At 41.4% G+C, this 26048-nt stretch overlaps 1 protein-coding gene across 1 annotated transcript in view; it reads right to left on the reverse strand.

Moving 5' to 3' along the window:
* LOC126411337 (uncharacterized) overlaps positions 1 to 26048 on the reverse strand; it is a 1112707-nt gene that overhangs the window by 653772 nt on the left and 432887 nt on the right. Inside the window, exon 2 of the mRNA XM_050081360.1 lies at positions 1790 to 1833. Coding sequence (XP_049937317.1) covers positions 1790 to 1823 — 34 coding nt within the window. The 5' untranslated portion in view covers positions 1824 to 1833. The remainder of the gene's footprint in view (positions 1 to 1789; positions 1834 to 26048) is intronic.

The following is a 26048-nucleotide window of genomic DNA, read 5'->3' on the forward strand; positions in this document are numbered from 1 at the left end:
GACTGATGACCATTGATGTTAAGTCCCATAGTGCTCAGAGCCATTTGAACCATTTGAATACTTTAAACCCTGGTTGCACGTAAACAAATCACGAACATTAGACGACATTAAAGGGGTCATTCACCAGGAAATAGTTCCATACCAAATGAAGTGGAGGGTTTGTTTTGTCAACTTCAGCAGGCGACTTGAAAAATGCACAGCAAAACTAGGACACTGCTTATACACTACAAGGTTACTTACAAACCGCAAGACTTTGTTTTATACACTTGATTTTGGAGCCCTTAAATTCCACATATACCCCAATATGTTGTATCAATAAACATGTTGAATGTTGTGTAATACAAGAGATAATACCAATTAAAAATTGTTATATCCTTTTGCTTCTCTCCGCTATATCACCAACGTGCAATCACAAAATATATGTGCAAAATTGCAATAACGTTTTATGAATACCTTAACACGTTTTGATGTAACATGCGCATCGGATAGAATTGGATCACACAGGCATACTTATACACAGTTTTGATATTACGGATAGAAGAGACAGGCACTTGAAATTTTTTCGACAATGCTAAGACAACCAATATGAACGATACAATAAAATTTCGTTCCATTGGCTGTAACGGGTGCTAGATTTTTTTTGCCATGTGGAGATATAGTTCTTGAACGTATCAGAGGTCTCTAACCCTTTAACGTGGATACAGTCGTATGACAGATAGATGAAAACGTGTCCTTGTTTCCAAGCCTGTCATGTGACGAACCACTGAAAGTGTGTGCCTTGATTGCGTGGCCGGTTATATTTCCTGCCAACGAAAATGAGCCCTCTCAGCGTGTTCTGTAATATTTACTTCCAATGAAAATGTTCCCAAATTACGAAGTCAATAACATGACGGACCAGTTACAGTCTGCTCTTACTATGAGGCCCGTGATACGACGCACCAATCAAAGCGAGTCCTCGCTAACAAGATAAACCAAAAAAGTTAAGCTCTTCAGTATAATCAACGTAGAAATGTGCAGTGTAAAGCAGGCAACAAAGTGTCAATTTCTTGTGCTGTTTTATCATTTACTAATAGTTTGACCTGAATAAAATAGTATATAAATTCGTCTTTATTGAAGTAATCGATTCCTGTCAAATTCTGTTAATTTTTCTTGTGTTTTTAGACTGTCGATTGATAATGTAATGAAATAATAAAACTACGAGATAAACTAGATCGTACGATACCCTAACGCCGCTTATATGGAAACTAAAACGGAATAACGCAGAAATATATCACTCGAGCCATCCATTACATGAAGGGCTAATTTCAGTGGTAGTACAAGTCCACTTTTGTTCATTTTGAGATACAGAGTCCGAAAGTTAAATGAGCTCTGAAAAATCTGCAGTTGAGAGACCAGAAATATTCAAGCATATGGCTTGTTGCTAGAGATGAACCTTTCTTTCTGTTTGTTTGGATCATTAATTTCAGAAGCATTACAGGCAGAAAAGTGGAGGTTATGGACTTGTACCACTATTGAAATAAGCCCTTCACATAATATGAAAAAAAACGTTAGGTATTGCTGAGCGTAGCTGGATGTCCCTTTGGAGGTCGGAGCCGTCACAACATACACTCGCCCTTGTTACGTACAATTAAGTGAGGCAACACGGTGGGGGCAGTGTAGTCCTGGATAAGGAGGACACAGTAGCAGAGCATGAGGAGGTGGGCAGCGCAGCTTCCAGCGCACTGAAGGCGCCTGTCTAAGGTCGCCGCCTCGTCGGCTGGAGCAGCAGCGGCGTGCCGTGGCTACTCACCGGCGACATTGTGCTGGCACAGTCGCGCGAACATGGCTGCCCTCCTGAAACACAACAACACGGTAGAGTCAGAAGGGGCCTCCAGTGTTCGTGCTAGCGCTGCAGCTTACCGGCTAATAAAGGCTTACCATGAAATACGGCTTCTGCATCAAATCACCACACTCCTATAGTGAAGCTTATGCATACTGTACATAATATATTAGCCCTCTCTTCGATAGGGGTGCTTATTCTCAAAACAGCATGAGCGCTCATTGCCACACTTTGTCCGTGAATAGAATGGGAATTAGATAAACTAAACAGCAATCTATTTCATACATCATACTTTGTATAAATCTGGGAGTAATAATGAATTTCCTTCAGTGAACATTGTGAACGTATTATCTGCAACAAGGCATCTTATGACAATATTTTTGTTTTACTGCGTGGGAGAAAGGGGTATCAAACGAAAAATTGGGAGTTCCGTGTCTCAGTCATGTGCAAACGCCAACATTTCCAATAAAGTGTCACAGAATATTTTTTCATTGTTGCATTGTGTAGTATAATGGACGACCTTTTTTAAATTTTAAAAGATGAAGACGTTTACATGAAATCAATTAACTTCATTTCTCGGAAAATCCGCATAAATCTTAGAAATAGCTATAATCTCCAAACAAAAATTTGGCGATGAGCTGATAAATAAAATTTACAATCTTATACTAAAATGCTATGCAAATCGATACAGGACCTACAAATCAACTGCATCACCCGGTGAGCTAATTCCAACATCATGGGAATTACAAAATCTCTTTTTGAAAACGTGACGGCTATTTTATCGTAAACAACTCAATAATTAATAACGGTAGTTTAGTAAGCATTCTCCAACAATAGTCGAGTACTGCGTGTGTGTGTTTTTGTACACCCTATGGCTACAAATATGCTGTCTTTGTTGGTTATACCAATGTAGATACTAAAATTAAGAAGAATGGACTATTCAGCCTAGCGAAAGAGGCATCTGCTTATGTGAATGACCTCTTAGCCATTAAAAGTTAGATAGCGTACAGTATGATGGCCCAAACTGTCAATATCGTAAAAATAACGCACTCACTATCCGTGTTGCTGAAACTAACATCAATAGATTAAACTAAAGGGAACTAAATAACTTGTCCGCAGCTCGTGGTCGTGCGGTAGCGTTGTCGCTTCCCACGCCCGGGTTCCCGGGTTCGATTCCCGGCGGGGTCAGGGATTTTCTCTGCCTCGTGATGACTGGGTGTTGTGTGCTGTCCTTAGGTTAGTTAGGTTTAAGTAGTTCTAAGTTCTAGGGGACTGATGACCATAGATGTTAAGTCCCATAGTGCTCAGAGCCATTTGAACCATTTGAACTAAATAGTTTCCACTGTGTCAGAACTACGAACAAACAGAGTGGTGGTCTCATTTTGAAATGGGTCCATTACAACCGTTTTATAGAGAAAGGCTCTCACTGTGAGCATTATCTGCAGATGACGCCACAGGTTACCTGTACGTGATGGTAATATGTCTTTGTGAGGGAGAGGAGCATTTATACCCGTTCACCTCCACATACTTTTGTGCCTGTACCACTCCATTGAAAGCAAGGATGAATGACTGTGTGACTGCGGTTAGTTTGAATCCTTTGTGTGTACATGTAACCTGTAGCATAGTATGATAATTAAGCCATCTTGCGTTACAGGAAGCCAGAGAGGTTTTATCTACACCCACAAGGAATGCTAAGGAGCGTCTTCGTGTTCGGACAGTTATGTTAGCCGCAGGTTCCTAGGTGCGTCTCTGCTACCCCCACCACCTTTCTTTCCCAAGAGCTATGGCATGGCCGCGTGTGTACAAACTTGGATTGCAGCGGTGGGCATTCGTACGAAGGTCGAGTTTTTCGGGACACAGGTATGAGGATATCTCATCTTTGAATAATAATAATGCTAAGCTTTTTCCCTTTAACAATTTTTATAAGGACCATTGGAACAACAGCGATCCAAGTGAAACACTTTTTAACAATTAAAACAGTTTTGATTGCATGAAAACGTTTTGAGATGGTGACCGATTTCATTCTTTTTTTATGACCATCTTCATACCATCCTCTGAAATATTGTTACATTAACAGACTTACAGGGACATGTAACGATAAGAGCTACAAACTGAGACATATAAACATAAGAATAACTAAAAGAAAATATACCAAATAGTGGTAGGTGGAGGTGGGCATGGAGTAGGTACTGTCTCTTGAGACATGAACGTCAACTGCTTGGTAGCATGGAGGGGCTAAGGGTAAAGTAGGAGAGACTCCGTCTTCCGCATGATGTCATTATCAGCCAATAAGGCGCTCAGTACGTAAAAATGCTACAAACGTAATGTATGTACAAAGTAGTAGCATCGAATGCAATAGTAAAGGTGAAATCTAAGCTACATAACAAGTCATAACTGCTAGAGGAAGGAGAATACACCAATAGATTTACAGGTAACAAACCAAACAAATTTTACCTTTAGATGTGTAACGTTAGGCAGAACTTACTGAGTAATTAGACATGACTGTCTTAAGGAGCGTGACTAAATGTAAGTTTTTTTTTCAAATTTATTTGACTTTAGTGCAGTAGTCAAGCCAGAGTCGTAGTAAATTACAGAAAGTCTATTTGGCTAGTTTCGGTGAAGCTCAGTCACCATAATGAATTGTCCGCCCCCGGTAGCTGAATGATCAGAGTGACGGATTGTCAATCCTCTGGACCCGGTGTCGATTCCCGGCTGGGTCGAGGAATTTTCTCCGCCCAGGGACTGGGTGTGGTGCTGTCCTCATCATCATCTATCATCCTCATCGACTGCAGGTCGCCGAAGAGGCGTCAAATTGAAAGACCGGCACCCGGCGAACGGTCTGTCCTATGAGGTGCCCTAGCCATACGATTACATTAAATAAACCATAATGAAATTAACAAGTATGAAACAAGTCTGCCATTAATTATGAGAACCACAAACCTTTGTCATAGGAAACTATACTGTCAGTTTATCATCTTAAATAAAACCTCGTTATCCCATAAAGGCAAAGAAGCACCATCGTTGCAATTAATCACTCTGAAGCCTTAGTCTATACAGAACATTAAGAACGTCGTATTTGTTGGATTAAGATCGGCGTTGTCCAACTACTTGCATATCGAACCGGACAAGTGAAAATCTTGTCTTATTGAACTAACAATTCTGCTGTTATTCTGAAACGTACATCGCTCAAGTATGAGGTGGAATCGTTAACTGAAGTATCAGAACCCATCTGCAAAAAATTAACAGCAGTCCATTTTTTAAAAGAGTAGAATTCGCTAATCACACGATAGGTACGTCTTGAGGTAAATAAATTTCCTTAAGTAGAGTACAAAACTGTAACATGATGAAGACAACGAAATAACAACAACCATGCATGAATACTGTGTCCTCCTTTTGTAGGGTTCCGTACGTCAATCGCTAAAAACGGAATCCTCATGACATCACGTCCTATATTTGTCCGTCTGTTAAGATCCCTTTTTCTCAGGATCGGATGGCGTATCAAGTTCAAATGTATATGAAATACTAACTGAGGTGTACTGTCCTTGGCAATCTAAAAAATTTAAGCTTCTAAGTCAATGCAGTCCGAAGATACGGCCATTTATGTCGCATATTTTGATACTTGCAAACTCATTCATCAAAACCTATAGATGAACTATTTATATTGCGTGAATCCTGCGTATAGAAAATGAGAACTCCGCGAAGGAGCTTAGTTCTGATCCAAACTGCTGCCACGATAACTGAGGAACAGTGCGGTAATGTTTGTCTGAATTTATCCCCAGACTTTCTTGCTGTAATCCTTCTGAATGTTAGGTCTGTTTAACTCTGTATAATTTGATTCGAATTGCACCGTTTTAATGACTTGTTTATTTGTTCAGCGACTTCCCACATGGTGCTGAATGACATCTAAGCCATCAACCACTCTACCAAGTAAATGTCCGACCCCGTTTGCCTTCAGCACATGTAACAACGCGATTACAGTTAAATCTCTTGAATCTTCGCGGAAGATAATATTTTTTTCTTCCCCATGGCTTCCAGGTGTAATCACTAGTCCATGAGACTCCTTTATGCTGTAAAGTAGAATCCCAGTTGTACCCGCCCCGTTGTACTAAGTCAAATCAAAGTGAACGAATCTCGACTGTGAATTTTGGTACCACAGTTACGACCATTATAGTATGTAAACGGCGAGTAATAAATGGCATTCCATGCTGCACGAGAACTTACATGCCTACGTGTTTTCCCCTCATTTCTCAAAATACGATGTCAAAATCTTGAAGTGTTTTTGAGAACTCATGGCCACCCATGGAATGGAGAGGCACTCTCTCTGGTGGTCTTACAACAGATGTGTGGTAACTTGTCGTAGGGAAGTAGGATGTTTTTACTCTCGTTAAGAAAGTGAACTGATGTGTGGATGATTTTTTCCCCTTACTGTGTCCTTTATTTTCCCGCCTCTCCTGCGACGCTTGATGCTGTTCCCAGTCATGGGCGCATAGGTAAATCAATGCATTAGTTATTTCTTATACCGATGAACCGCTTATATTAACAATTATCACGCGAAAGGACGCTTGGTTGATCGTTATGTTAGAGCACAATTACAATCGACCTCTGCTGGAGGTGCGTTCCTGTGCGTTGCTGATCTGTTATCCGTTTTGTTCACATTAAATGTCAAATAAATTATCAGCGTAACAAATTTATGGCGTCCTATGCAGGTTATACCGAACCACACCCTTCAGCTACGGAAAAACAGTGCAGTTCAAACTAATGTAACTAGCTCTTGAGAGTATAAGCCAAGCAACTTCTTTTATACTCGGTTAAAATGAGTGTCTGATGTTCTTAATTCTATGTTTACATCGTAATGGCCGTTCAACCTAACAGATAGCGCTCCTTCTTATTTGAGTTCTGAACGTGTTCTGTTTGTCTGTAATTAGTTTTCAGCTCGAGGGTTACTTAGTATTCGCTCACCTGGATTATCCACTAATAAATTATACTTTACATTCGTCCGGTTTCCTTGGATTTTATGTTTTTTTCGGCTCTTTTGCTAATTGTTTGGCAACTGTCGTTTTTGTGTTTCCCTTTTAACTTCTTTCTTCATGCTTTTTCATTAACAAATGTGTGCACATTGGCACATATGCCGTTTTCAATCCTTTTTTTACAACTAGTTTCTTGTTGAACTCCTACTACTAACCTTTGTACTACGACCACTTTACACACTGTATTTTGAATTCTTAAGTACATACGATCACTGTAAGACAGCTAATGATCATAAGCATCTCAATACATTAGTGTAATAATAATAATAATAGTAATAGTAATAGTAATATTCCTGAATGAGACGTAAATTGCAATTGAACATGGTAACTGTTGTTTTATAGCTGTAAAATAACTACTTGCAATTTCTTTCAAATTACTTCTTTTCTGAAATGTGTGCATATTGATGATCTTTGTTTATAGTAATGTTTAGTGTTTCTTTAAAATGTAATAGCTACTACATGTAATGTTTGTCTGGTTTAGACAATAACTGTACAATCTTCTGTTCCAGATTTGGTTATCTCTTAAAATTATCTCGTGGTTAGATAGTGATGTTCGTAATAGCCAACTGAATAATAAATAATTTCTTATTAACAATAAGAGAAGTGAGAAAAGGGGGAAAAATGACGACTACTACCTGTTGGTGGCTTATAAGAGACGAGAGACAGTTCTTACAAATTTATTGTGTTCACAGTCTATTAAATGTAATGCTAAGTCTCATCAAGCAGTTTTAGAAATTAGAACGAAAGTTAATGCCATTTTATTTTCTGCAGTACTGAATTCGGGGAGGATTGTCTTTGAATGTGAAACAAGTCTGTTAAAAAAAGCTGTACGATGATTGTTGATACTGTTTTGATCGAAAAGATAGCGGTTTTTCAGATGCGAGACATTATTGGAAGGAATTAACGTTACACCAAACATTGGTTTGGTTATTTCTGTACGTTCCTGGCAGAGCTTGAGTGCGGTTTGGAACCGAAAGAGAGAGAAAAGATGACGCTGATGCTTCGCCCCGGTCCATAACTAAGACGGTGAGAACTCTATGAGAATCTTGAGCGTATTAAATTTTGCTGTTAAAATAACAAAAACAGAGAGCTCTTACGTCGTTACGACAAAATGCGGGCTGAAATAATGGGAATGTGTCGTAAAATCGGTACACCGACCCTAAAGAAGAAAATAGTTTCGGTAGTGTCTGTGCTTTAAATCAAGTTTCATTTTCCTAGAAAATGTAAATAATTAAGTCTTGAGCTGCCGATCGACGTCCTACGTGTATATAGTAACTGTTTTACGTTCATTTAGTGGGTTTGGAAATAATCTTATATAATGTAATACTACTGCGAAAGCGTTGATTCCAGGTGAGAATCTGTATACGTAGTAGGGTCATTTTTGCGTTTCCTTCGTTGTTTAACTGCTAGAAGAAGCAAATGTCCCTAGATGAGATAAATTTAATTATCAGTCTTTCGCTATATTCGGTCATTTAATGAGCTAGAGAAATTCCACAGGTGTTGTAAGATGTGCTGTACTTTTCCAGTATCTGCTAACACGTTCCCACTCAGACACCTCGTTGTAGTTTCAAGACCGGTCGGAAGGTGGCAGCACGTACTGCTCGCGGCAACTGCAGATAGATGGCTTCGTCACGGTGCTTGGCTCGACCAATAACTCGGCCCCCAAGGGAGTCTGCGGGCTCCGCTAACGCGAAAAAAGAATGCAAAAGTCACTCCTTAGTTTACATATGCAAATCAGATCTGAATATGGTAACCAACTTCTCTTCGTGGACCACCGCTGCAAAAAAATCGGAATGGAAGCAACGGCGGTTCGTGAGTATACATTCCGCGTCTTCACAAGTTTTAAGATTCAGATAAATTTGAGAGAGTGAAATAGCATCTGCTGTAGAACAATTGTCCTTATGAAGAAATTTATGCAAATGCAGCTACTGCCAATAATAATAATAATAATAATAATAATAATAATAATATGCATAACTTGTCCAACAAAAGAAAGAATTGTTTTTGTGGGTTTTTGTTGTTTTGCGCATAATTAAGTTCTATTTAGGGCAAGAACGAAATAATGTATAAGTTTCCTGTACCCTCCGTTCCGCATTTTTGTGCAAGTTGGAGTTTTCGTGCTTTTCTATTTTTTCGGAGAAATGTAAAAGATTCCTAACATCTGTATTAGTCCACGAATTAACTTCCGAGCTGGGAATCAGGCATTCTTACATTGCACCCACACAACCACTTACATTTATTGTACACTTCTTTGTTAAACACTCACTTGTAGTCGTATTTATTTGATTTCGTCACTTTTTCAATCAACGGATTTAATCTGGGAGCTTAGTTCCTTTGCGATTAACTTTTCCTGGTAACTTACTTTTCTGTGAGCTCTTAATATAGTTTGAACAGGCTTCATGCTGACACTGCACACGAAAGCCGATTCCTGCAAAGTAAGCAACCAAATTAGAATACAAACTACCGTTTGTGGGAATACATAATTAAGGCGAGACGGTCAACGATCTCTTCGGTACAGATGCACACCAAGTTCTAACTCTTACGGGAATTGGCGGAATGCCGCGAGTAATGAGGATAAAGGGCAAGGGCACTACATTAACAGTTAAGAATTTGGGTCCGATGGGAGGCGTGAGAGGGTAACACATGCGGTGACCGGAATACTTACTAGTCAGCGCATTTCCCACTAAGCAGGGAGACAAGCGTTCGAAACAAATTTTCAACTTTCCCTATTGATTTCAATCCATACTTGCTCGCAGCCAATGTCTGTAATTCATTTGTATCTCAAGCAGTGATGTCTACCAACATGATCACTTGAGTAGAATACAAATGGGTTACTGTAAGATAAAATCGAAAACAAAATATACGTAACACATAAAATAGGTTTTCTACCAGTATAACAATAACGTACACTGATGCCTGATATGATTTTACAGTATAGTGAGTGGACTGGCATATCTGAGTAGTGAGATACAGTCTAGAGTGATTTATGCCAAGTGAGCAAGGCTAAAAGTCTGGTGCAGTGTGCTACGTAAATATGTAGCTCAGTGGTCAGGACAGATACGCACGCCACGAATCGTGCACGTTGTTTAACAAGTCCGTAGGGATTTGACTCACAAGAGTTGCGCATAAGCAAAAGCTTAAAACGTGCACAACTGAAGGTATGCTCGCTCGTGACCCTGATGTCATCTGAAGACGTGTTCGTGACCCTGATGCTAAGTATCACATAGTCTACAGGAGCAGCAATAGCGCGGTACATTGAAGTGCGGTATATTTAATATTACCGCATCTATATTGCATTTAAGAAAAATGACACCTTGCAGATTTATTGGTTATTTTTCACGTGCTTTTGTGGTCTAACACTGCAGCCGCAACTGGGTGGAAGGTTTAAACAAGTCTCGACCCTCCCGCCTATGGAGAACATTTAAAAGCGTGTATCACTAAGTCGACGTACACCGACAGTGACTTGTAAGCAGTTGTATCTTTAGTGCGAACTTGTCTCCAAGGTCACCGTGCGCGGTTTTAACCTGGTGACTATGTTTCAAAATCGGGAGAAATCAATCAATTATCATACTTAAATTTTACGTTTTGATTTTTTTTTTAGTAGGTTACGTTCCATAACACCACCTTTAGGAAGACACCATTGTCACATGGTCTTTCTATTCTTATTCCCATGCCATATCAGAAAATATTAACAGGTATTTAAATTGCCTGTTCCCATGTAACGAATCTCACGTAGCACTGCGTCAAATGTTATACTCCTTTATCAAAGTTGTATGCATTGGCAAAACTTAACAATGCACATTTTCGATCATCTGGCAGATGTTAGAATATCTTTGACATTATATAAGTGACACTCAAGTCTTACCCCGACTCCCAAAATTCTCAGTAATGTATGGCCAGAAATGTATATCTACTGTGGGGAAGATATAAAATACAGAATGATTCAGAGAAACGGAAAAATCTGCAAAATTAAATATTTGAAAACAATTTTTTAAAATATTTATTTAATAACAAACATAATGCCCTTTTAGAACACATGCAGTACAATTTATTTTTTGAAGATGATATCTTGCAGGTGAGCTGCTTCTCTACTCCAAAATTCTGCGGTCACTTTGTTACCTAGTTCATGGTTTGACGTAACATCTCAACTGAAATTTCGACGATCGTTTCTCAGATCTTGGCTTTTAATTCTTCCGTTGTCGTAGGTTGACTAAGGAACACTTTGCTTTTAAGGTAAACCCACAAAAAGAAAAGAAAAGAAAAAAAAGGGGCGGATACCACAGCGTATGATGACATAGCACATCACACGGTAACTTCATTGCTGTGCAATGGACACTGGTGTAGCTCCGTAGGTATTACTTGTATCAAATATCTAAAATTTTGTTTGCTAACAAATCCACGAAGGTGGAAATGGGCTCCGTCTGACATTCACAGTTCGTTAATAAAATCCTCATCCTCGTTTACCTTTTGAAGCATTAATTCGCAGAATTGTGGTAGCATAACATGATCTTCGGATTTCAATTACAAGACGATCTGCAACTTGTGTGGATGGCATTGCAATTCCTGCACTAATATTCTTCGAACGCTTGACCTACGCAACTGTAAAGATGTTGGGTGACGCGGATTTCTTATGACAGCATGTTGTACAGATAGGATATTGTCTGGTGTACGAACGGTTCGCACACGGCCTGGAAGTTTCATTTTTATTTCCGAACCAGTTTACTCGAAATTACGTATCCATGTATTACTTGCTGATGGAATATGATCGTGACGTCCTAAATTAAAACGCTGGCGAATTTCACTACGTGCCCCCTCAACACTGCCATTGTTCTTGTAAAATGCTTTGATCACAAATGCACGTTGCATACCACTCCAAGCATCCATAGTAGCAAAATGGCAAGTGTCGTTGAGACTGGCGTATGTTATTCAGTGCTACCAATCGCCCACTGCTACCAACAGAACTTTCAAAATTTGCCGTTCCTTTGAATCACCCTGTGCGTGACGCAAGAAAGGATACAGACCACATCGAAGATAAGATTAACTACAGCACTTACATAACCGAAGAACGTGCCATTTTTCCTAATTTCATATCTGTACTGCTATCTAATTAGTTACCTTTATGTCTGCAGAACTTTGCATGAGGATTCAAGTTATCTGCTTTCTTACCTGATACTGTTCATTATTCACAGAAAACTGCGCCAAATATGTAAGATCAGGAATGTCTTTAAGAGGACACATTTTGTTTTCGTTGCCACAAAATCCTACATTCTTATGATTTGTTGTGCTAAATTCCTTTATAGGCTATCCTCCGAATACGTTATCAGCACCTGACCATCTCCCAATTAGGCTGTCGTAATACATTCATCAATTACCAGAAGCACGCGTTCGCTTTGACATTTGCGTGAAATGTTTAAAGTGATAGGTTGGTAGTTAATAATGGGAAGATACAAATTCTCCAAACTAAAGTAAATTAGTGGGCAGCCATTCTGTTCTTGGCAGATTCATCGCCCTGGCCGGACGTTCTTTTACGTGTTATCCAGCTTTGGAGGTGCTAAAGGTAGGTACCTGTACTCAGCAATAATATGACGGTGTGATGGCTTCATACAAAAGTGTGTTTAGGGAATGGAGGGTCTTCCGCTGAAATTCATCCAGGGGAGAATAAGACTCAAAAATATCCATTTCCATACAAGTAAGTTGATGGGTTTGGAGCTGTGTCATGCCACAAGATCTAAATTTTAAATGAGAGACAAGAGCTTACGTTCTAGAGAATTGATGGAAATAAACTCATAATTTGTATTATTAAAACGATTGTACAAGTTACACATTTTGAAGTTGATAACCTGAATCGGTATCTTTGTGTTACCAAATCATGTGACTCGTTGATATAGAGGTCATGTGTGAGGTGCTGGATCCCCGGTAAGTTCTAGGATTTGTATTTGTCAGTTACCAGTTTTTTCACCTATGGCAATATTTTTTAACGTGTGAAATATCGAACTGCACGGTGTTTCAGAGTCCACGTTAGTACGCCCTCCAATAGATGGAGGTGGCGCCTTTTTCAATCATAATACAGCGTACATCCTATGAACATAAAATTGTGCCCAGTAGAAAGAAGAGATCACATTCGTCTACACAAAGACCAACAGAAGCGATATACAAAACTACAATCTACAACATCACCACCGATCGTAAAGATGGCGCTCCCCAGAAAATATAGCTCTAAATTGTTATCCGACAACATGGCGGTCACACGAATAAGCGTCACGTGTGCGTTACAGTAACACTGCCGGATATTCTTGGCTGCCAATGTTTGCGACAATATTTTCCAGGCCAGGAGTGTTTACAAGAGACGCGCTATAGCCACGAAATGGAAGAAAGGGAGAAAGTGGAAGTGATTGCGGCTCTCCATTGTTTGCATTCGATAAGCAAAAAAAGTTAACAGGAAAAGAAGAAATATGGCTTCGTGGATGCGTTCTCTTTAGGTTTCCGTATTACAGTCGGTAGAAAAGGAACCACTATAGGATTGCTTTGTGGTCTGTCTGTCCGATTTTTATTTAGAAACTGGTAGACGTATCCAGTTGAAATTTATGTCACATACTAAGTTCTACGGTCCCTTGGCTGTATAAAACGTTGAAGCTTCTAAATCCATGCGATCAAAGATACGGCCGTTTTTGTCACATATTCGATACTCGTAAACTCCTCATCAACACTTATAGGGTGCTTCCTGTCATCCTAGGATCACGAAATTTAGAAGAAGCAAGATTTCACATTACAACAAAAAAAATACGAAAATTGTTAAATTGTAATTATATAACATAAAAATATCTTTTTGTCATTATAAATCACATTGCATTCATCATCCTTCAGGAACATATTAGAAAAATATTGCTGCATGCAAACACAAACTGAAAGTTTTTCTTATGTTTTAGTGAGTAAATAAAAAATATTTTATTAAATCTTCTCTCTATGTGTACTCTTATGGGAAAAAATCGCCACACCAAAAAATAATCAATGTGGAGTAGCGCAATTTTCGGAGTACATTTGTCTAGGCAACGTAAACAGAGAACCGACTCGTGGAGATAACATCTTGGACCTACTGATAACAAACAGACCCGAACTTTTCGACTCTGTATGTACAGAACAGGGAATCAGTGATCATAAGGCCGTTGCAGCATCCCTGAATATGGAAGTTAATAGGAATATAAAAAAAGGGAGGAAGGTTTATCTGTTTAGCAAGAGTAATAGAAGGCAGATTTCAGACTACCTAACAGATCAAAACGAAAATTTCTGTTCCGACACTGACAATGTTGAGTGTTTATGGAAAAAGTTCAAGGCAATCGTAAAATGCGTTTTAGACAGGTACGTGCCGAGTAAAACTGTGAGGGACGGGAAAAACCCACCGTGGTACAATCACAAAGCTAGGAAACTACTGCGAAAGCAAAGAGAGCTCCACTCCAAGTTTAAACGCAGCCAAAACCTCTCAGACAAACAGAAGCTAAACGATGTCAAAGTTAGCGTAAGGAGGGCTATGCGTGAAGCGTTCATTGAATTCGAAAGTAAAATTCTATGTACCGACTTGACAGAAAATCCTAGGAAGTTCTGGTCTTACGTTAAATCAGTAAGTGGCTCGAAACAGCATATCCAGACACTACGGGATGATGATGGCATTGAAACAGAGGATGACACGCGTAAAGCTGAAATACTAAACACCTTTTTCCAAAGCTGTTTCACAGAGGAAGACCGCACTGCAGTTCCTTCTCTAAATCCTCGCACAAACGAAAAAATGGCTGGCATCGAAATAAGTGTCCAAGGAATAGAAAAGCAACTGGAATCACTCAGTAGAGGAAAGTCCACTGGACCTGACGGGATACCAATTCGATTCTACACAGAGTACGCGAAAGAACTTGCCCCCCTTCTAACAGCCGTGTACCGCAAGTCTCTAGAGGAACGGAGGGTTCCAAATGATTGGAAAAGAGCACAGATAGTCCCAGTCTTCAAGAAGGGTCGTCGAGCAGATGCGCAAAACTATAGACCTATATCTCTTACGTCGATCTCTTGTAGAATTTTAGAACATGTTTTTTGCTCGCGTATCATGTCATTTCTGGAAACCCAGAATCTACTATGTAGGAATCAACATGGATTCCGGAAACAGCGATCGTGTGAGACCCAACTCGCCTTATTTGTTCATGAGACCCAGAAAATATTAGATACAGGCTCCCAGGTAGATGCTATTTTTCTTGACTTCCGGAAGGCGTTCGATACAGTTCCGCACTGTCGCCTGATAAACAAAGTAAGAGCCTACGGAATATCAGACCAGCTGTGTGGCTGGATTGAAGAGTTTTTAGCAAACAGAACACAGCATGTTGTTATCAATGGAGAGACGTCTACAGACGTTAAAGTAACCTCTGGCGTGCCACAGGGGAGTGTTATGGGACCATTGCTTTTCACAATATATATAAATGACTTAGTAGATAGTGTCGGAAGTTCCATGCGGCTTTTCGCGGATGATGCTGTAGTATACAGAGAAGTTGCTGCATTAGAAAATTGTAGCGAAATACAGGAAGATCTGCAGCGGATAGGCACTTGGTGCAGAGAGTGGCAACTGACCCTTAACATAGACAAATGTAATGTATTGCGAATACATAGAAAGAAGGATCCTTTATTGTATGATTATATGATAGCGGAACAAACACTGGTAGCAGTTACTTCTGTAAAATATCTGGGAGTATGCGTACGGAACGATTTGAAGTGGAATGATCATATAAAATTAATTGTTGGTAAGGCGGGTACCAGGTTGAGATTCATTGGGAGAGTGCTTAGAAAATGTAGTCCATCAACAAAGGAGGTGGCTTACAAAACACTCGTTCGACCTATACTTGAGTATTGCTCATCAGTGTGGGATCCGTACCAGGTCGGGTTGACGGAGGAGATAGAAAAGATCCAAAGAAGAGCGGCGCGTTTCGTCACCGGGTTATTTGGTAACCGTGATAGCGTTACGGAGATGTTTAATAAACTCAAGTGGCAGACTCTGCAAGAGAGGCGCTCTGCATCGCGGTGTAGCTTGCTGTCCAGGTTTCGAGAGGGTGCGTTTCTGGATGAGGTATCGAATATATTGCTTCCCCTACTTATACCTCCCGAGGAGATCACGAATGTAAAATTAGAGAGATTAGAGCGCGCACGGAGGCTTTCAGACAGTCGTTCTTCCCGCGAACCATACGCGACTGGAACAGGAAAGGGAGGTAATGACAGTGGCACGTAAAGTGCCCTCCGCCACACACCGTTGGGTGGCTTGCGGAGTATCAATGTAGATGTAGATGTAGATGTACTTAAATGATTTCCATTGCAAGATCGTAAACACGAGATAAGCCGTTGCAAATTGGAAACGCTGGTACATTAATAACCGGTATAACTGCCAGAAAGTTGAATGCAAGCGTGCAGACGTGCATGTATTGTGTTGTAGAGGTCGCGCAGTGCGGCCGAGGCAGTGCCAGAAAAGTTTTACATTCTGACGATAATTTATGGATTTGAAGTTTTAGCTTGACGATGTCCACTATGGACAAACGCTAGATACTGTTATTCTAAAGAAGGTTGGGCTATCCAGACTGAAACCTAGGTAAATTTCTAGATAAACGGTGCAACTGAGGCTGTTCAAATGTTCAAATGTGTGTGAAATCTTATGGGACTTAACTTCTAAGGTCCTCAGTCCCTAAGCTTACACATTACTTAACCTAAATTATCCTAAGAACAAACACACACACCTATGCCCGAGGGAGGACTCGAACCTCCACGGGGCCAGCCGCTCAGTCCATGACTGTTTCGCCCTAGACCGCTCGGATAATCCCGCGAGGCTGAGGCTGTTCATTATTAAAATTAAAATTAGTAGTTATACAGCCGGCCGGAGTGGCCGAGCGGTTCCAGGCGCTACAGTCTGGAACCGCGCGACCGCTACGGTCGCAGGTTCGAATCCTGCCTCGGGCATGGATGTGTGTGATGTCCTTAGATCAGTTAGGTTTAAGTAGTTCTAAGTTCTAGGGGACTGATGACCTCAGAAGTTCTATAGTGCTCAGAGCCATTTGAACCATTTGAGTAGTTATACAGTTGCTGACACGGTCGCGAAATGTTGAAGATGTTTAACGATATTTGTAGTTAGAGTGTCGTCGGATATTGACGGTGGCGCAACAAGTATCGACTACCGCATAGGTACTGTACAGCAGAGCGTTATCACGAGACCCCAATAGGATGCTAGGAAGAAGCCGTGTGTCCCGTAGCTCCGATAGCTCCGAGACGCCACGCCGCGCCTCTGCCCTCAAATAGCGTAGCCAGAGGCCAGAAGGGCAGTTCTGGTCGAGGTCGGGTCCTGCCCATTTGCAGGGAGTTTCTGTCGGAGTAACGTCGGTGTACTGCCTACTCGCCGTGACACAGCCCGTGTCAGCCGGCGGGGTGCGAACAGACTTCCGACTCCTGCGAACAATGCGTACGCGCCAACGCTATCACAACTCTGCCAGCAAGTGTATAAGGATACGGATTTGTGTTTTCTAGTGACTGTAGTGAAGCCACAGGAAGGCCATTCTGAACTTATATCAGTTCGCCTCTCAGTAATCGTGGCTTTTTACTGTGATCTGAACAGCACATCCACGTGTGCAGTTTCATAGCAACGGTCGAGCCTGGCAAGCAAAGATAAGTTTTATTGTAATTAGTAAAGTATTACCTACTCAGAGTGTTATAATTAACTGTATTGTTACTAGCAACATCAGTGTCCAAGAAGTTGCACACGAAAGTAAGAACCTAAAATGTTTGGCAGATGATACAGTTATCTACACCGACGTCATTTCAAATTGGTACAAAGGTTGGTAACTTGCTTTAAACTTTCAGAAATGTAAACTTTTACACTTCATAACGAAAAAAAAAACAAAAAACAAAAGAAGACATAGTAATATTCACGACATTATCAATCAACTCATACTAATACCTGGGTGTAAGTATTTGCGAAAATGTGAAATGGAATGATCGCACACGCTTAGTTGTAGTATTAGGTGGCAGACTTCCGTTCAGTGGTAGATTACTGGAAAAATCCAAACTGTCTGGAAACGACATTGCTTATAAAACAGACTGGTTTATAAATAATATAAATACCTTACGAAATAGTCGTGCCATCTATCCTAGAATACGTATGCTTTTGCATAGGGTTCGCCTTTACCAAGCACGATTTTGTTTTTTAACCCAAACATGTTTCACTGCAGTTGCAGCATCTTAGGTGGGCTTTCATTTTTCATCTGTTAAAGATAAAGAATGTTCTTTACTGCAGTGAAACATATTTGGGTTAAAAAAACAAAATTGTGTTTTGCTTAAGGCGGGCCCTATCCAAGAACATACGTATTGTCAAAGCAAACACGGAAGGAAAGAGCTTGAAACCCCAAGATAACTATCCTAGAACACTGTAAAAATGTCAGGAATAGAAACCAGATCCGGCTACCCTCACAAAATAAGACAAAGTAGGGCAGCACGGTCACAGGTGAATGAGTGACGCTCATACGAAAACGACGCAAATGGTTCAAATGGCTCTGAGCACTATGAGACTTAACTTCTAAGGTCATCAGTCCCTAGGACTTAGAACTAATTAAACCTAACTAACCTAAGGACATCACACACATCCATGCCCGAGGTAGGATTCGAACCTGCGACCGTAGCGGTCGCGCGGTTCCACACTGTAGCGCCTAGAACCGCTCGGCCACCCTGGCCAGCAAAATGACACAGATGGAAAAAAGAAACCCTTTATTATTTCAAAAGTAATCGCCACAACTCTTAATACACTACTGGCCATTAAAATTGTTACACCACGGAAATGACGTCCTACAGACGCGAAATTTAACCGACAGGAAGAAGATGCTGTAATATGCAAATGATTAGCTTTTCAGAGCATTCACACAAGGTTGGCGCCGGTGGCGACACCTACAACGTGCTGACATGAGGAATGTTTCCAACCGATTTCTCATACACAAGCAGCGGTCGACCGCCGTTGCCTGGTGAAACGTTGTGGTGATACCTCGTGTAAGGAGGAGAAATGCGTACTATCACGTTTCCGACTTTGATAAAGGTCGGATTGTATCCTGTCGCGATTGCGGTTTATCGTATCGCGACATTGCTGCTCGCGTTGGTCGAGATCCAATGACTGTTAGCAGAATATGGAATCGGTGGGTTCAGGAGGGTAATACGGAACGCCGTGCTGGGTCCCAACGGCCTCGTATCAGTAGGAGTCGAGATGACAGGCATCTTATCCGCATGGCTGTAACGGATAGTGCAGCCACGTCTCGAGCCCTGAGTCAGCAGATGGGGACGTTCGCAGGACGTCAACCATCTGCACGAACAGTTCGACGACGTTTGAAGCAGCATGGACTGTCAGCTTGGAGACCAAGGCTGCGGTTACCCTTGACGCTGCAATACAGACAGGAGCGCCTGCGATGGTGTATTCAACGACGAACCTGGGTGCACGAATGGTAAAACGTCATTTTTTTCTGATGAATCCAGGTTATGTTTACAGCATCATGATGGTCGCATCCAGGTTTGGCGACATCGCGGCGAACGCACATTGGATCGTGTATTCGTCATCGCCATACTGGCGTATCACCCGGCGTGATGGTATTAGAGATGGGTAAAACTGTTCTTTTCAGAGATTGGATCAGAACTGTTCACTCCCTGAAATGAATTAGCTGTTTTTCATGACTCACCACTCATTTACAATAGAAAATAAATGGAAGGCACATTGCCCTTTAAACTTGGTTTATTCCAGTAATATAACTGTATTTTGATCTTATTTTATCCTATTTTGAAGTAACACAGATAATGAGTAAGAATTTTGTATTGTTTATTAAAATTTCCACGATATGACAAAGTTTTTGATTATTGGTTTATTTTGCACTATCGTGGTTTTTTGGGTGATCGGAAAATGTTGTAACTTGAGATTTACATTAATAATATATTTGGCTATAATATATTAAAATTTCATTAACCTCATACAAATATATCGCAAGCCATATATTTTTAAAGTGAACGTTTCCTTCCGAAGACGCCTGAAATCGCAAAATCCGTACCAGAATAACAAAAAAAAATATAAATTTGACTGTAAAACGAAAGTGCTGCATATAGAATAAAACAAGGAAAATATTGGTGTATCACATTTTGCGATACGTTTATCAGTTCACTCGTAATTAAAGCGAAAATTCGAGTGTCCATAATAAAAATCCTATAGTAAGAGGAGTCATCAGGAACCTAATCTAATCAGTTTAAACAAATAAAAATAAAATAAAAACAATTGATGTATACATAACATAATAATGTAATATACATAGCGGTATTACTACGAAGAACAATATCCAGTAGGGACGAACTCCGATGCAGAGGCGCTGAGTCGAGCAGGTCGAGCCGCGAGCTGTATTACTGCGTGAGCTGAGACCGCAGAGAGCAGAGTGACACCTGAGTCGCTTTGCTCAACGCTCTGGCTAGAGTCGAGACGGTGGGGTGAGCGTTGAGCGGGCGAGTTCCAAGAGTGGGGGAGCGGTGAACTCACCCGCTCCGAGACAAATCGTCCGTTCCCTTGCGAGCAGGTTGTTGCAAGTAGTTCCTATGTTATCCGCTAGGTGGTTCTCTGCCCTGTTGCTCGCATCAACTGCCCAGAGGACAGGACGTGCGACTGAAATGATCGCCGACAGAGTGTGATGCTAAGTTAAGCTGCGCCAGACACTGCACGCGGCAGACGACGCACAGAGACGGCACGGCATATGTGAAACACAAAATCCAATGGGGCACTGCACAATGCAGGCAGCCAAGGTAGAAGCAGGGCAGAGGGCGGCGCTGGCTGTGTTGTGTGGCGTGCACTGTGCTCTGAGCAGCAGAGGCGCTGCTGATACGCTCCGTCTCTCTCTCTCTCTCTCTCTCTCTCTCTCTCTCTCTGCCGTGGGAAACGTTTGGAGCTACCGTTCTTTTTTTCTGAATCACTGATTGTTCACTCCTTTGAAAGATTCAACTCTATGAATTAGTTCAAGAGCGGATCCCCCATCTCTAGATGGTATGCGGTACCATTGGTTACACGTCTCGGCCACCTCTTGTTCGCATTGACGGCATTTTGAACAGTGGACGTTACATTTCTGATGTGTTACGACCTGTGGCTCTACCCTTCATTCGATCCCTGCGAAACCCTACATATCAGCAGGATAATGTACGACCGCATGTTGCAGGTCCTGTACGGGCCTTTTTGGATACAGAAAATGTTCGACTGCTGCCCTAGCCAGCACATTCTCCAGATCTCGCACCAAATGAAAACGTCTGGTCAATGGTGGCCGAGCAACTGGCTCGTCACAATACTCTTGATGAACTGTGGTATCGTGTCGAATCTGCATGGGCAGCTGTACCTGTACACGCCATGCAAGCTGTGTGACTCAATGCCCAGTGGTATCAAGGTCGTCATTACGGCCAGAGGTGGTTGTTCTGGGTACAGATTTCTCAGGATCTATGCATCCAAATTGCGTGAAAATATAATCACATGTCAGTTCTAGTATAATATATTTGTCCAATGAATACCCGTTTATCATCTGCATTTCTTCTTGGAGTAGCAATTTTAATGGACAGTAGTGTACATTTATCCCAATGTGAGGCAATATGGTCAATTCCTTCGTGGAAAAATGTTTGGCGTTGCCTATGGAATCATGATTGTATCCAGGCGCGCACATCTTCGTCTCAAGCAAATGTACGGCCACGAATGTCCTTCTTCAAGGCACCAAATATGGAAATCGGGTTGATGACGTGTAAGGGTTTCCCAGGAAAACTTCTACAGCCTAGTCGAAACAGCCTAGGCAACATGTGGACAGTCCCAGCCTCTTCTCATTGGATTTCCATATTTTTGGAGCACTGCAGAAAGTCTTTCGTGACCGTCCATTTGGTTCAGATGACGAGCTGCACGCCTGGGTATAATCATGATTCCATTGGCAACCGCATTTTTGCAAGAAAAAAATTACCGTTTTGTCAATACGTAATAAACAGCTTACTTATTTTTTGTGATTCTTCAATTTCTCCCGGCGTATTTGCTGCTCGAACAGTCCACGGGTATACTGCCGGTTCATAGTGTTCAACAGGCACAATATTTCGGCGATCAACACACACTATAAACCGGCAGTATTCCCGCGGCCGCCCGCCCTCTGGAGCTCAATTCGTCAGCGCACCTGACGATGGCGACATGTCTGATCGCCGAAATATTGTGCCCGTTGGACACTATGAACCGGCAGTATATCCGTGGACTGTTCGAGCTACTTATTTTTTTGCCATCTGTCTCGTTTTCATTTCACTGCCCCTTCATTCGCCTCTCGGTATTCACTGATGCTCCCTACATCGTCACTTGGAAAACGCATTAAAAATTGGTAATTTGTGGTAAGGACTATGGGATCAAACTGCTGAGGTCATCGGTCCCTAGGGTTGAGCACTACTTAATCTAAGTTAAAGTAACTTACGCTAAGGACAACACACATCCATGCCCGAGGGAGAACCTCCGACGTGGGGAGTCACGCGAACCGTGACAAGACGCCTCAGATCGCACGGCTATCCCGCGCGGCAAAACGCTTGAAGATGGACCACAGTTAACTGAGAGGAACCTAGAAATATACTACAGCCACTCACGTGTGGTCCCGGAAGGGGCCCTGAAGACAAGATTAGTCTAACTTTAGCGAGCACAATGGCTTTTAAGCAATCATTCTTCCTTCGCTCAGTACACTAATGGAAAGGGAGTACGTGTTGCTATGGAACGTTCCCTCTGATGCACGCTTCACGGTACTTTGCAGAGTATGAATGCAATAGATATAGACCGCGGGCAGAAGGGATTGCAGGCTGTCGTTGCTGCTATGGAGACGTTCTTTGGCGGCGCGCTGTGCTGTAGAGTGTCGTTGCCCCGCGGGCGGCCTTCGTTACGGAGTCTGCTGGTGGCGCGGCGTCAGCTGGAAAGCCGGGCCTCTTCCTGCCGCTGCACGAGGCACACCTGTCGCGGCGCTCACACTGCACCGTGCCACAGTGAATGTGCACTCGCCCGCCTCTCACGCGTGCTACCAGCTCGCAGTCACCTTCGTTGTCTGTCTCTGCATAGAGAGAACGCCACCAGCTCGCAGTTACCTTCGTTGTCTGTCTCTGCATAGAGAGAACGCCACTTACGTGGCGTTGGTAGAGACCCCTATGTATCTTGCGCTTAGTTAATGTTTCATAGACCATATGAACGATTCTTCTATCGAAATGATGTAGAACGAGGCAGTTTACAGGATATGTATACATGATGTTACCGTTAACAAATGCATTATTGTTTAGTCCTATCTACGTGTAACAGGCTACCAGTTTTCAAATAGAAATTCGTCCATGGAATATAGGGAGTTGTTCAAGAGTAATGACTTTAGGTTAGATTTAAAATTTGTAAAATGTTTGCTATGCTGCTGATCTACAGTTATACACTATTTTTGAAGGAATACACCGACATTTGACTGTATATTTCTACATGTTTCCTGTGTACGATCTAAATTCCGGCTATCACACAGTTACGCAGTACAGTGATCTTAGACCTTTGATGTATTTTGGTGTGTACTGTGCAGCATGACATTTTATTTCACGTCATTATCGAGCATAACGTTCTTAGAACATTATCATCATTTTGCTGTGTGCTGTGAAGGATGGCATATGCATGGTTCAATACGTTTGCTTAATATGATACAAATGGTACAAAATCAATGTTCGGTAGGTTTGCAGCACATTATCGTATAAGCACATCACGTCTGGGAAAGTCAGCCCAAAGCAGATAAACACGAGACTAGCACAAACCTTTAGGACGCAACTATTCAGTAGTTCAGTAGATATGTCTTAAAGGCATGTGCTGGTCTTGTGCTTACCTGCTTTGGGCTGACTTTGCCACACGTGGTTTGCTTATACGATAATGTACTGAACTCCTACAATAAGTTAATTTTATAGCATTTATATCATATTAAACAAATGTATTGAACTGTGTGGATGCCGTCCTGCAACAGTAAAATGGTCTAAGAACATTGAACGCGATGGTGGAGTGAAATAATGTGCCATCCTGTACACTGCACAGTAAAATACGATAATGGCGTGAAAGCCGAAATGTAGATTGTACAGTGGAAATATACAGAAATATACTGTCAGATGGCGGTGTATTCCTTCAAACAGACATTTCACATTATTGGCTAATCGATCAAAAAATTTTTGATGCTGCATTTCTTTCTAAGCCACTGACAGTTTTAATAATGGTTAAGAAATGTCGTTTTTCCCTAGTGTTGCAGGTTTGGACATCACTATTCATCTCGAATTTCGATGGACTGCTTATGAGGAATTTCACTAGCGAATACTTTGATGGTGCAGTTAAGCATTTTAACTTCTTAAAAAAGGTACGCACATAATGACCCAGGTGAACACCGGATATCATATCTACTGCTCTCTTTAGTGGTATCAGTACTTTCTAAGTGATGAATTACCGCAGAAAAATATTCAAAAAGACGTAATTGAGTAGAAACATGCGAAATATGTCAGAGATTGATTCGTTTGTTTCCGACTTGCAACTATACGTAGAGCAAAAGTAGCAGAAGAAAGTCAGTAATATGTTTCTTCCAGTTGAACCCTTGATCAGTATGTGCACCAGAAAATTTGGAACAATCTACGTTATTTATTGACTCCTGTTCATGTGCTACATCAGTTGTTAGTATACTCTGTTTGTTCTACAGAACTGAATACAGTGTGTGTTCTCAAAATTTAGGGAGAGTTCATTTTCAGAGAACCTCTTAATAATCCTTTCAAAAACGTTGTTAACAATCTTTTCTGCTGCCTTTTCTCTAATGGAATTTACTATAAAACTAGTATCGTCTGCAAAACATTCCAGTACTGTTTGCTAAGAGGAAGTTCATTCACATACATAAGGAATAGGAGTGCATTTAAAACTGAACGCTTTGGGAGTCCATTTGTCATTTTCCCTCAACCACTAAAATTTTCTATCTTTCCAACATTGTTTGAATTATTCAACTCGACTTTTTGCATTCAGTTTGTTAAACATGACAATGTTCCTGGGTGCGTTAGGCGTTCACACCTCTCGCCACTTGAGGGTGCGTCCACCATTCTCGATCACGATCATTTGGTTGTCGAGGTGTTAAGATGCGGGTAGGCATAATGTTATGGCCTGCCTTTGCCCTGACTTAAATCCTATCGAGAAAGTGTGGGATGCATTAAGGGACATGTTGCAGCACGTCCACACGTACCAACGACCATCGAGCAGTTATCAACCGCGCTGATTGAGGAATGGAACTCCCTACCACAAAAACTAATCACCAAACTTGTGACCAGCACAGCGGCGCGTTGTAGTGCACGCACTGCCGTCTCTGGTAACACACTACCCGTTAAGAACCATGTCCCGCCTTTTGCAATGGCCAGGTAACCGTCATGGATGGCAGTGATTTCGGTGTCATTATTGTCTTTGAATAAAAGTATTATTTCTGTTCGTCTCGTTGCGAATTTCTTTCAGTTATCTTTGTACTACACTGCAGCAGTTCTTTCTATGTATAGTCCAAGTTCCATCAGGCTATGTTACATGGTAATGACACATTAAGTGAAAGATACTTTCGCCCTCAAGTTTTCATACCACTGTATTATGATCCTATTCTGTTCTAATTTCTTTCAAGACTGTCTGTCTATAAACTGACAACATTACTCTCATTATACATCTGTACTCATTTCTTGAGGTACTGAAGAATATTTGTCGGAGAAACAATACTACGTTTAAGGTATCGCTTATTTGCAGATAAGAGCGCATGTTACTTTATTTTCAGTTTTGCTATTTCACACTCGTGAAGTGACCGTATCAGCGCTGCAGTACGTAAGCCGTAAGTAGTAAGGAGCGAGCGTTGGGTTCCCGCGCTGGCTAGCAGAGACGGTTGGCCATCTGGCGATTTCAAAGCCAGTGGGATGAGCTGCCGACGCAGAAATCGCTGGTGGCGTCAGCAAAGAGATACGGAGGGAAAGTACATTTATTCTGGCGTGAATCAACTAACTATTATTAATAACTATTTGCTAACAAAAGTTGCCTCTTGCCACTCAGACATTAGGAAAAGTGTACGGGTTATAAACACTATCTCTCAGTAGTTTTACAATTCCAGGAAACGCTAATATTAATAAATAAA

Source organism: Schistocerca serialis, chromosome 1, assembly GCF_023864345.2.
Source record: "Schistocerca serialis cubense isolate TAMUIC-IGC-003099 chromosome 1, iqSchSeri2.2, whole genome shotgun sequence".
In the NCBI taxonomy this organism is placed as follows: domain Eukaryota; kingdom Metazoa; phylum Arthropoda; class Insecta; order Orthoptera; family Acrididae; genus Schistocerca; species Schistocerca serialis.